This window comes from Sebastes fasciatus, chromosome 2 (genome assembly GCF_043250625.1).
Source record: "Sebastes fasciatus isolate fSebFas1 chromosome 2, fSebFas1.pri, whole genome shotgun sequence".
NCBI lineage: Eukaryota > Metazoa > Chordata > Actinopteri > Perciformes > Sebastidae > Sebastes > Sebastes fasciatus.
Genome location: NC_133796.1, coordinates 11,250,824 through 11,264,558, shown reverse-complemented (window position 1 = coordinate 11,264,558; position 13,735 = coordinate 11,250,824). Strand labels below are relative to the sequence as shown.

The 13,735-nt window shown below is 40.8% G+C and overlaps 1 protein-coding gene across 2 annotated transcripts in view; it reads right to left on the bottom strand.

The window, feature by feature from the left end:
* cskl (c-src tyrosine kinase-like) overlaps window positions 1-13,735 on the bottom strand; it is a 56,073-nt gene that overhangs the window by 13,499 nt on the left and 28,839 nt on the right. For both annotated transcript variants that reach the window (XM_074661760.1, XM_074661768.1), the window contains exons 2-4: window positions 11,566-11,649; window positions 7,338-7,451; window positions 5,371-5,483 (exon numbers count right to left, since the gene is read on the bottom strand). In XM_074661760.1, the coding sequence (XP_074517861.1) occupies window positions 5,371-5,483; window positions 7,338-7,451; window positions 11,566-11,580 (242 nt within the window). In that variant the 5' untranslated portion in view covers window positions 11,581-11,649. The remainder of the gene's footprint in view (window positions 1-5,370; window positions 5,484-7,337; window positions 7,452-11,565; window positions 11,650-13,735) is intronic.

Genomic DNA, 13,735 nt, shown 5'->3' with positions numbered 1-13,735 from the left:
TGTGGAAAACAATTGAAATCCTCATCTGCTCCGTGTCAGTGTTAACAACATCAGATAGGCCTAAATCCTTCAACCCTACACCCGCCTGGCTCATTTGCAACTTCAACCAGACAGAGGGATTCAAGAGTATCACGGCCCCGCAGCCTTCCTCTGAAATAAGAAGTGAAAAACAAGAGCGTGGCGTTAATGGGAAGCCGGCAGCAGCAGCACTTCCATTCTGTTCAGCTCGAGCGGAGCAGGGGCGGGGTCGTCTCGACTCTAGGAGTCAGTGAGAAAGTACCTGAACCCAAACAACAGGAAGCATGGCGCTCACAAACACACACACACACACAAGGAGGCCGAGGCAGGATCGGAAACTGACACACAGCCGCTGCAATAACAGGAAAATGCAAAAAGTGCTCGGACGAAGTGGTGGGTAGTATAAGTCACCCACTCCCGGCTGAGGTCAGGGAAACCATGAGATGGGCCGACTATTATAAGTTTAATTTGTTTTAACACAGGCGTCTGCTGCTGAGATAAAAAGCTGGTCAGGGTGTTACTGGCTTTAACTTGCTCTGATAACAAATAAAGCTCTTGCTTTGCTGGCTGCTTCACCCTCACCATATGGCCTGGTGGATATATCTATACTACTAATGGATGGATAAGACGGCTGCATTAGAGTGAGTGCGTTTACAAGCACATTAGTATCCTGGTTTCAGAATATGGTGTGCATATGAACCACAGAGAAACCTGGTTATTCGTATCCCTGTTGACGTGGTCATAACAGTATCCAGGTTTCTGCTGGTCTGCGTGCGGGTGTCCTGATTCCTTAACATGTCAGCCTCTTATTTCTCTACTGAGTGACCTAAACAACTGAGAATGAACTGAACTCTGCTGCTCTTATTAATCTGCTGGATTTGGCTTCTTCATCTGATCAACGGTGACGGAAAACAAGAGTGACAACACACACTCCAAAAACCTGATCATAACCAGGATTTTGTCATCTACTGCTCTTCACAGATCTCTTCTATGCACATAAATAATTTCCCATAGGGCTGTCAAAGTAAACATATTAATAATGCGTTAACGCAAATTCGTTTTAACGCCACTAATTTCTTTAATGCATTAACACAACTCAATTTTTACCTTGCAGCGGGCTCAGATAAGATCCTAGCATCATATGAAACTAGAAAAACCTAAAGAATCCATTGGTACCAACCGTGTCATACTAGCTTGTCGCGAAGGAAGTTAAATAATGCTCCAAACTTGCTCTAAATTTTGGTGAGGAAAAACTGGCATGGCCTTTTTCAAAGTGGTCCTTAGACGTCTGACCTCAAGATATGTGAATGAAAATGGGTTCTATGGGTACCCACGAGTCTCCCCTTTACAGACATGCCCACTTTATGATAATCACATGCAGTTTGGGGCAAGTCATAGTCAAGTCAGCACACTGACAGCTGTTGTTGCCTGTTGGGCTTGAGTTTGCCCTGTTATCATTTGAGCATATTTTTTTATACTAAAAGCAGTACCTGTGAGGGTTTCTGAACAATATTTGTCATTATTTTGAGTTGTTAATTGATTTCCAATAATAAATATATACATACATTTGCATAAAGCAGCATATTTGCCCACTCCCATGTTGATAAGAGTATTAAATACTTAACAAATCTCCCTTCAAGGTACATTTTGAACAGAATGTGCGATTAATTTGCGATTAACTATGGACAATCATGCAATTAATCGTGATGAACAATTTAATCGATTGACAGCCCTTATTTCCCAATAAAATACAGTTAGACGATGACAAAATCTGAGTCCTCATTGTGAGGATATCTTCTGCCTCTATAGACCTGTGGTCCTGAGCTCAAACACACCACTATGCCAGCGACCTCAACCACAAAACAGCACACCGTATCCCATCGATTCATGTCACTCCTTGTGTAAAAGGTCGTATTGGCTGCAAACAGTGGCAGGCTACAGGGTCTCTCTATCTGTCTTGGCTAGTGAACGGCTGGTTAATAACGGCTATAATTGATTTAGCTTGTTTTGCCGTGGCTGCCTCCGTCACTCCCTCCTCCTCCTTTTCGCACTCGGCCTCCTCAGACAGCAGAGGCCCTTGTGGCAAAGCAGCTTAATACGGGTTGAGTTGATTAGATCAGTGCAGGCAGCTTCTCCGATGGACAGCAGCTCCTTAACTCCCACTAATCCAGGAGCAGGCGCCAAGCGTGGACGGCCCAGAGACACACATGGCCCTTTGGTGGACGCACACTGGCTGTTCTGTTCACAGCAAATAACTGCAGTTTTCATACATTACATCATACGGAAATTTAAAAAGAAATGTTGTAAACAACTCGGTGGGGACAACGGGGAAAGGGGAAGTATGGCAGCAGGGTTGAACACCCCGGCTTTCTTTAGGGGGTGGTGCTGTTATGTGCGGCACATGTCTGCCACATGGGGGCAGCAGAGAGAGCGAGCTGTTAAATGCCAGCGAGGGAGGCGAGGGCTGTATCTAACTGCTGAGTATCAATCGGTCAGGGCGAGAACGGGGACAGAGGACCACAGCTGAACCCTTATGTAACCCAGAAGAGAGGGAGAGGTCTTCTCCGAGACATCTGTTAGCGATTCACAACTAAATCAACGAGTCCCTGTGGGCTACAGCTAATGGCTCCAGAAAAACGACTTCTGATGACTTGAGCGTTTTGAGAAAACAGTAAACTATGCAGCGATCACATGGGCAGCAGTAAGGACATGAGGTCAACAAGTGCAAACATGAGTCTATTCATTCTTTTAAGTGAGATCAAAGTAGAATTAGTGACAGTTTTGACTGATGTCAGCAATCAACAGTTAGTATCTTATGTGCTCTCAACAAAGAAAAACTGATTTTTTCGACGATACGGTATTTGATAATCTCGCAAAGTCTGCTATGATACGATTTTGATTCAATTCAAATCAGGGGCTTTCAATCAATATCAGGCAAAATCTATTTAACACAATCAGTTACATTTATATCAACTCACAAAAAACAACTAAAATATGATTTGACAATTTTATTACTGGGCTCTGTAGGAATGAGGTGCGCTTGGACAGAAATTGCAAACTTTGCATCCATGATATTGAATCGTTGATCATTGAATCGATATATATCGATCCAGATGGATGGATCGTTACACCCCCAACTGTGACAAGCATTTGGTAACTAAAGTAAAGTGGACTACTTGTCAGACTTCAGGAATAATAACATAATCAATCAAAATTGAATTTAGTTGGAGCAACAGCAAAGTGGGAGCTAGCATTGGAGTTTAGTACTTCATGCTGCACAAGGCTAATTTAAAGTTACCATCCGGCCTCTTCAGACCACAGACACACAGCAACATGCCAGAGCTGGGTGACCCAATCACCATGTTCAAAATGGAGCAGCAGGCAGCATGAGTGGTGGCAAAAGGAGAGGTTAAAGAAGCTTTCAGCAGCAGTTGATGAAGTGAGACAAAGAGGGTCAGAAGTCTATTTAAATGTTTCCTGCCGACAGGATGTATGTTACAGTGGCATGCCATCAGCTCTATAGGCACTGTCTGTTGAACTACAGACTCCCATGTTCATGACTGACAGAAAGAACACACTCCCTTTAGTGTATATGGGCGTTCAACCTGGGAATATAATGTGTTATATTAATTATAATTGTTGTAAAGGAGGCTAAATAACGCTCCACACTTGCGCTACATTTTTGGCGAGGAAAAACTAGCATATTCAAAGAGGTCCCTTGACCTCTGACCTCAAGATATGTGAATGAAAATGGGTTCTATGGGTACCCACGAGTCTCCCCTTTACAGACATGCCCACTTTATGATAATCACATGCAGTTTGGGGCAAGTCATAGTCAAGTCAGCACACTGACACACTGACAGCTGTTGTTGAGTTTGCCATGTTATGATGTGATTATGATGTTTGAGCATATTTGTTATGCTAAATGCAGTACCCGTGAGGGTTTCCGGACAATATGTGTCATTGTTTTGTGTTGTTAATTGATTTCCAATAATAAATATATACATATATTTTTATAAAGCAGCATATTTGCGTACTTCCATGTTGATAAGAGTATAAATAAATCTCTCTTGAAGGTACATTTGCGATTAATTGCGATTAACTATGGACAATCATGCGATAAATCACAATTAAATATTTGAATTGATTGACGACTATGGCTATATAAATGTTTTCTGCCAACACGATGCTAATGGGGCATACCATCAGCTCTATAAGCACTGTTGAACTCGGGACTCCCATGTTCATGGCTGATCTCTGTTTTTAGAGAAAAAGCACACTCCCTTTAGGATGGGTCAGCTTAGTCACACAAGACGGCCCCTAATACTCTCAAGCCGAATGTGTCTTTCAGGAAAACAAGAGGACCAATCAAAACATCAACACATCAAACATCCACGAAACAGTCTTCACTGTATAAGCACAACACTAGAAAACACTGATAAACTTAAATAGATATGTTTAAAGATTGGGTCCTACATTTCCTCGCATCACTGAAACACTGAAATTAAAAACTCCTTCAACTAAACTGCAAAGTTTAACTACTTGTTTGTTATCACTCGAGGGATGCGCACAAAAGCTTCGGCAGCTTTCAGATGACAACATCTCATAACTATGTGATGATACTGCGGCAGCCCGCGTGCTCTCGGCTTTCCTGTCTCGCCTCATTTGCATATGCCTTTTTCGTTATGTTTTCCTCCTTTTCAAATAGCGGCTGTTTCAAAGAGCCTGATTCAAATGTAGTGCGCAGCTGGTCCTGGCCTCTGTGGCAGCCACACACAGACGAGAGAAGACACAGCACAAACCAAAAAAAAGACTGTAAAAAGATGGAATTTCCATCTTTTGATGTTTTGCTTGACTTTTGAAATCAACATTTTCCCTCGCTGCGGGGAACAGAAGTGAGCGGGGGTACGACAACTTGTTCTCACACTTAAAAAGGAAAGAGAGCATGATGTGGCAAAGCTGTAGAAGACACATAACCATATCTCAAATTGTTATTTTGATTACTGCTGCATATCCTCATATTGCTGTACTACACTTTGACATTATGCATCAACAACGTTCTTTTCAAAATAGAAGATTTCAGTACTGTTAACATTCTACATTATCCATCATTTAAATTACGTTTAGTCCAACCCTGCTTTTATAATGCCTTTCATCACGACTTACAATATAGAAATCACAAAAATGTTTTTGAGTTTGTGTTTGTTTCTAAATAAATACTGTACATGAGACACTCAAGAAAGCCCGCCCACACACACACACACACACACACACACACACACACACACACACACACACACACACACACACACACACTTGGGGTTTTTCCTCCATTACCGCTCTGGTACTTACGGCATAAGACTGAGCTTCCCTCCTGACTTGACTCCTTCCCTTTTCTGTACATAGTTAGCCGGGATGGTGCCCTCTCTGCCCCCTGAGTTCCTTGCTCTGTACCAGTTGGGATCCTGAAACAGCCAAACACACGACAACACAACCTTAATACCGGTGCTAATAATTGAGGTTGTCCCTCTTGTCCCTCTCTAAAACACGAGAAAACACTGTGTGCCCCCAGGAACAGTTGCATAAGCACAGAACCAATGACCCGAGGCTACAGTCGATATTATTCAGCTTCTGAGAACGACAAGCTTTACTCTGTCTGGTGATGGTCTGTGTTCATGTGAAGAAATTTGTAAAAGGACACGTGATGCTGATTTTATTTTCCAAACAACTCATGACCTTTTTATGTTTTTTGTTGTTGTTTTTTTGCAATTAAGTGCTGCAGGAATGAGTCCTAAAACCCGGAAATTAGTGTTACAAACCTACAGCAACTCTACACATAGTGGACAATGGATGCAAAATCCACTTTGACACCACTGGTTCAATTTGTGGGCATAAGTTGTTGTAGGAAGTGGTGGCTGCTGTGTATGTGAAGCACCAACAGGAAACCCACTGACTGGGGCTACATCGCTATTTGATGGAATTATGTTCACTAGTTTTTTGCAAAGCGATATACTGTATCATGTAGCTCTTGTTTTGTGCCTTGTCAACATACTGTACATTTTGCTGATTGCATGGCTGCTGTGATTGTTGGCAACCTACCAGTTAATATATTAACGGTAAAAAGACATCAGCATTAGTGGGTAAGCTTTTGGTTGTCTTTTGTATTACACATGAACTATAAACTACAAGTATTGGTTCATAACTTAACTTGATATTAAATACAGCAATCTTACCCGTAAGACAGAAGTCATGTATCAATATAGATACTGTAGCACAAATAAGACATTACACATTGTCAATTATTGGTGTTTATTTTTACTGAAACAATTCAGTTATATGAAACTGCTGCATTGGCTATTTAAAGCTAGAAGAGGAAGCTGTCCTTTTACCCTGTAATCAACAATATAAGTTGGTTTCTGAGACATAAACAACTAGAATTACCGCCTCGCAGTTGTATGCCTCCACCAACCAGTCAAGTTGCAGTTTACATCCATATTTGTCCAAAATGTCCTCACTTCATTTTGCGTGAAATTGTCATAATTAGCATATGAATTCTTGAGTTATGGCCAAAAATTTATTTTGTGAGGTCACAGTGACCTTGGCCTTTGACCACCAAAATCTAATAATAATAATAATACTAATGATAAAAATAACTTTATTTATATAGCACCTTTAAAAACAAGGTCACAAACGTAACTAACATCCAACTTAAACTCTAAACAAAACAAAATCATATAAATACAAAATAATAATTTCATCCTTGAGTCCAAGTGGACATTTGTGCCAAATTTGAACAAATTCCCGCCAGGCATTCCTGAGATATCACGTTCACGAGAATGTACGGATGGACGGACAATCTGAAAACATAATGCCTCCGGCCACAGCTACAGTATCGCCGGCGCGGAGGCATACAAATGTGGAACATGAGGTGAAAGTAGAGACAACTCTAGCTGTGCTGGTGTTGAGGTGGATTGTGGGAAAGCAAGTATTGAGCATTGGAGGTGTAATGACCTTAATTCATTTAGATGAAGTGGGTTGAGAGAACAGTACTGCTTGTGTGACAGTCCTGCATCCTGCTTGGCCATCTTTTTTTTTTTTTATCAATATTGCTATTGCAAATTTCCAGTTTTCAGTATGTTATCATTAACTGGGAAACAGAAACTGTAACATATGATTCTATAAACTCACTGTACAACCTCATGAAGACGTACATTAAAAAATCTTTTAAACAATTAACTCTTGGCTCATTCCTCGAATAATGATTATTTGGCCGGAAAAGCAGCTTTGAGCGATATCCCCCGAGCCGCCTGCCTACTTACCCTGGTGGCTCCGATGATGGTCAGTAAATCTCCTTTACAGAAAGGCAGGTCCTGTTCGTTGGCAGTCTGGAAGTTGTACTTGGCTACACACTCTGTGCCAGTTGACCATGGTGCCTACATCACACAAGACAGAGAAGAACCAACATTAATCATTGATGTAACTCAGTTTAGTAAGAGGTAACAGTAAGTTTGATTTCACCACGTTATGACATTGTGGTTCAGTCACTAACACCACAGCCTCACACCAAGAAGGTGCTGGGTTTGAATCCTTCTTTGTGGAGTTGTTCTTCCCATGTTTGTGTGTTTTAGTCATCATCTCAAATGCAAAGCGGAGGTCTAAATGGATATTCACATGGACCTTTTGTGATTTTCACACATAGCACCACAATTTATTATTAATGGTAAAAATAAGAAGACATAATTTAACATGGCTAGAGGCACGTTCTAGTGGTAATATGCGATTATTACCGCTGTAAACTTCCGCCTGCATTTTCAAAACATTAGCGATGATATCTCAAAAATTAAATTGAGTGCACGCACTGTGGTGTGGCACAGATCCCTGGCAATAATCTCTCTCCGTGCATATGCATGCTAACAGCACCCACTTCAAAGTGAGAGATTAATATACCCCTAGGTGGTTGTGTGAATCTTGGCAAAAGGTTGAGGAGACTGTATTGCCCTACAAAGGCAGAGAGCAGGATCTACAGAGGCAGTGAAGTTGAGAGAAAAAAAAGGGGGAAAAGTTTTCAAGCTGGAAGGCAAACTGTGAAACTAACAGACAAGTTGTAAAGCCTTCATTTGATGCCTTTTTAGGCGGATTATTGTACCACCAAAAAGTCATTGCCATAGAACTTACATAATACCACTAAAAATAGTCAGACTATCAGTCAAGTAACGCAAAGTGCATTATTATCATACTGTCGGAGATGTGTCTGTGTTTTTGTTCCGGTGCTTTGCACGGAGCAGACACCCGCTCTCTCTCATCCCCGGCTCTCTGAAGCACTGTACCTCGCTGTTGTCTGGCGAAGGCAGCAGTGTCTGCGGCACGTAGGTCTCCGGGGGACCGCCGGTACAATAACCTTTTATTTTGATGTAAATAAAATGTACCTAAATTCACGAATATGTAGGATATTACTAATGACATTCCTGTAATATTATGTTGCATTGTCTGCTGTAGTAGCCGTGTGTTTACAACGTGTTTATTTGCATATAGAACGGGGAAGCAAGATTGGATCACAAGCGGTCACTTGAGACGCATGTGGAGACGCATTCTAACGCCAGGTGTGAACAGACGTACTTGGAGCTGTCCACTTGTGATCCGATCACTCAGGACGCATGTTTATACCAGGTCTGAACAGGGACACAGTGAATTCTCAACAGATATAAATAGGTATGTGAAATTTATAAATGAAACATATCTCACAATGCTATGCAGACATGTGGGACAACTTCTACCTTCATTAATCTCATTGGTATATTGGTAGTTTTGCGACCTTAGGTAATTCAAAAAAATCAAAACCTGTGTGAGTCTTTTAAAAACTAAAATAATCTGTGCTCTCAGTTCCTGTTCTCTGGCTCATATTTAATGAAGTCATTATACCACATTTTTCTTGCTCAGAATTTGCTTTACTGAATATTTCTTGAAAGGCTATCCGCGCTCATTGTCAGTGACTCTGAATACTGCAAATGTGGCAGCTACATGCCTAAAATACAAATGGAAATGACAGCTAGGATAAGGATTCTTTGTGTATTCAGTTTGCACTGTTAGATCGGTACAGCGGGTGCGATCAAAAACGCACCACAATAGAGTGAATGAGATGAAATGAGAAAGCCAGAGTACAAAGCAGCAGGTGTGAGTGAGCGGGCGAGGTCCTTCCTTGTACACGCTGCTTTATTCAAGACAACACACGGTACGGCTCACTGTGTCTGAAGCGGTCTCAGTCAATGCCGCATAATGAGTTTGGACCACTGGTGACAACTGAGGGTTATGTAGATACAGAAAAACCTTGCTTTTCCGCTGTTATTCATTTCCATGTGGTCACTTGAACCAAAGGACGTTATGAAAACTGTTTTTTTTGTTAGACTGAATGTATTGCTGGGGATATTTCCTTGAGGATCTTTAGTAATTTAAAATGTAGCCTTGTGCGACACACATAGCAACCATGGGCTGCATTTAACCTGAAGTTGCATTCACATCTTTTAGAGCCAATATAGACTTCCCCTGTGTATGCTTCCTAAAAGGAAATTATTCAATCGTTATTCAGTTTTGTTGCATATTCACGTCTTCCCCCCACTCAGTAAAATATATTGGAGGTCAACTGTATATAGTATTTCATCATTATTTGACATCCAACTTTAAGTTCACCTCCTGAGTGACCTACAAGTCAGTTTAGTTTACTGTATGTGCTTGCTCAAGGGATGCCGATAGACGCACAACACTTCATGAATCTTTGACCTTTTGTTCATGGATTGGTAAGATTATCAATAGGTGAAACTGCTGCCCTTCAAAATAGTCTGGGTTAAAAGAATTGTGTGACCTCCTGATCTACAGAAAACCCACTGTATAGATATACAAACACACCATCAATCTTAAGCCAGAATCCCACTAAATCCATAATGCATTAATGCTGCTATAAACCACAGAGTTTTTTCAGTCAGGGGGCTTGAGGCTCAAATAGGCTGAATAATCTGACAAGATTATTGATTGTGGCATTACAACGTGAATTATTAGTTACAACTAAGATTCACTATCAAAAACATAATGAAAACGTCAGAAAGCTAGTAGGAAACAAAGCATAAGAAACATACATTCAAATGAATGTATCACAGCTGGACTCAAAATATTGAATTCTCTCATTTTATTTGATTACACTTCCATAAGATTTTAACAGATTCAAAGCATTTAGTTGGATCCCAGCCTTGATTTTTTTTAACTCTTTTAAAACGCGGGAGATTATTGTTTGCATGATCCTGTTTAAATCAATGTAAAATAAAAACCATAATAGCTAGAGCATTCATTCTTTTTGCAGCAGAAAACTAAGGCTTCTGCCATTCGTGTCATCATGTTGTACGCTCGCGATGATGTCATTACGTTATGTGATGTGTGGAACGTAACAAAACTATCAAAATATCTTTGCACATGATCTGCTCATAAAAATGAGCATATCTCAAAAACAAAAAAAAATGTGTATAGTTCAAAATAACTTATGGAGTGTTAAGCAATATTGTATTCATGTTTCTACAGTTAGAAATGAATTGGATCAATATGTTTTGTGTTTATTTAGTAACATTTTATGATCGTTTTATTCTAATTTATGACACAATTTCAATACTTTTCTTATCAACTATTATGGTTTACTGACTGACATAACTTTGTAGCTTAGGTTGTACAGATTTTAGGGCTATATGAAGCATTTGAAGATACTCCAAGAAAAGTCACAATAAGCAAAAATACCAATGTAGGCACTGGCAAACCATTTCTTTTGCAGAGTTCAAAGGGTTAAATTCCAAAAAGGGTGTTGTTTTTAATAATCTTTACCTGACTGTAGTGGAGCACTGTGGTGTGACAGATTAAAAACAACCCGGATCAATAAGGACATGTGACGGCAGGATGAGGAATCCTACTCTGAAGCTAGCACTTGAGAAGCATTAGTTAAACCGCTGTGACAGTCGGGTAATGTGAAACCACTAAAACTGAGCCAGCCACTGTGATGGATGTGTGCTCATCACCAGCTATGTGCATTAATACATTGCAACAGATATGGGTGTCTTTCAGCACCTCTGTGTCTTGCACGCAGTCCATTTGCGTGTGCATGCGTGCTCACGTTTGTGTATGTGCGTGCACGTTGGTTAATCTTTATTGAGTCAAGCAGTCTAAGAAGCCAACAGTAGCAGATGTTGGTTATCCTGAGCAGCTCCCGGTTTAGATGTGTGCAGTTGTCAGCGGGCAACCTCCGGGTCTGAGAAATTAAGCCATTGACGGAAGTGCCTTAAACTTGCATTCTTTCTAATAGCCAGTAGGGGGCGACTCCTCTGGTTGCAAAAATAAGTCAGATTGTATAGAAGTCTGGATGGATGTCACGGTTACTACGTCCCCTTCCTATATACAGTCTATGGTAGTTGTATGAAATGTAGTGTTTAAAAAAAAAGTGTTTGCCTACCTGTGCACCTGTAAAACCTGTACACTGGGTAGGTAAATGTGGAAAATAGCAATGTGTGCTTCACTTACGTGCATCCCAGTCATGATGAAGGGAATTGGACAGCAGGTGTCCTCAGGCAGGTAGCGGTCACTGTTCAGCTAGTACCATCAGAGCTGGAACCAAAAAGAAAAGCAAAGCATTAGAAATACAACCAACAATCTGTTTATTTCAGAGGCTAAATGAAAGCTGTATTCTGAAATCGGCACACTTTTGGTTCTACACTACAGGTAATGACTGATCTGTCCTGTGGTCATTATGTTAGAATCATAAGACCTCCCTCTGACAATGGTTATCACAGTCCATATTTTAATATCTTGACAAGTGTACTCACTGCTAACATGGACAGGTGCATGTTGTCCACAGAAAGCAGGTCACAGTGAAGCACAACAAAACAACCACGTCTTGCTACCCAGGCAAGCAGAACAACAACCACTTCAAATAATTAGTCATCAAAGTCCCCTTCAGTATTTCACTTCTACATATTCTACTTCTACAGTTGAAGTGGGTGGTATAACACGAAGTTGTAGAATTATGTACCATGATATGGATTTGGCTTTATCATTAGTGTAGAAAGCCTATGATAACATCACGTAAGTGACCGAGGACCATCAGTGCAACATACTGCATGGTAACTAGTGAGGGTATGCTTCCCTTTTATGCAAAGGCTGAAGACAACTACTACAGAGCCAGGACCAAAAGATGAGCAAATATGTCCATAAGTATGTAGAATAGTTAAAAATATGCTCTGGCTCCAACATAAGAAAGTCACTGTCCTTCTGTTTATGAAAGCCAGTGGGGCAAATACATTAAACATGCCTTAACTGTGCATACGTAAATACATTGTGCAAACTGTTAGAAGAGATGTGATGCGGGAATAATGACAGAAATGGATTCATAGTACTGAATGTATTAGCAAAGTAACCCCAAACAAAATCCCACCGTTCTACTGCAGCAGTCACGAGAAGTGAAGCAAATGTCACGCACACATACACACATGTATCATGAGCTACAGCAGCAAGCTTTTATGATTTCAGTTCAATAAGAATCAATGTACAGATCCCTGTCAACAAACAAGTCTATAGCACATCAAATTGTGCAAAATCTCAATAGGGCTTCTACACTTTTACATAGCACAGCATGCATAAAACATTGAATTGAATATATAACACTATCCATCCTCCACATTTCTAATTTGTATTCCTTCGACAGATAAAGTTAGCTTCTGAAAGAAGACAGCAAATAGAAACATCGCTAGCTGAAAGGTGGCAGTCTTAACTCTTTAATTATCTATGTTTTCTAGAAATATTGTGTAGATCGGATGCAAAATCTGAAATCCTGAAACTGGGAAATGAGTAGAAGACAGCCTTAGGTATTAGCCGAGTCTGTCGAGCATCTTGATTTTTGCAGCCAATTACTAGTCTTTTGAAGGTGACCTTGATACAGTGACAAAAAGGACTGAGAGAGAGAGAGAGCTGCAGAGAGAAACAAGGGAGAAAGAACGTGAAGACAAATTGTTAGTGTGTCTCGGGTATGCATCTAAAAGGGTCCATATCTGGTTGGGTATGTGTGCCTAGAAGAGCATGTGTGTGGCTGAAAGTGAGTGAAAGAATGTATAAGGGTGTTGGTGTGTGCCTGAGGGGACAAGTGTGTCTATATAAACCCATATCTGTGTGTGTTCTTGTGTCTTTCTACTGTGATCCTTCATTGCAAAAGACAGAAGTAAATCAGTGGAAGCATACTAAACATTACGACTGTTTTAAAGATGTAACAGTAACTGAACAAGGCCTCCCGCAGCAGCCTCCATTCAAAGCATCTCACTTCCGACCAGCTAAGAGAACAGGAAGTTGGAAAGGGGAGGGAGGGAGGCGATTGATAAGGAGGAAGTAGCTGACGCATATTTTCCAATGCTTTGTACGAGGTAGGGAGGGGCTTTAGTTGGGAGTCCAGTGTGAGCAGAATGGGAACTCTGGTCACTGCCTTCCTTTAGACCGACTACAGCCGGAGTCAGAATAGATCAATAACACAGCGAACACAGCACCACAAACAACCTGAGTATAATTCATAGATGAATAGCTAAAAATGCGTTCTTTAACATCTCCCCTGCGTGTCTGATGTGGATTTCAATTAATATGAGCCCATTGCTTTCACTTTGATTACCTCTGTTTCAAGGAAAGTAACATTTTGTCCCCTGAGCGTGTG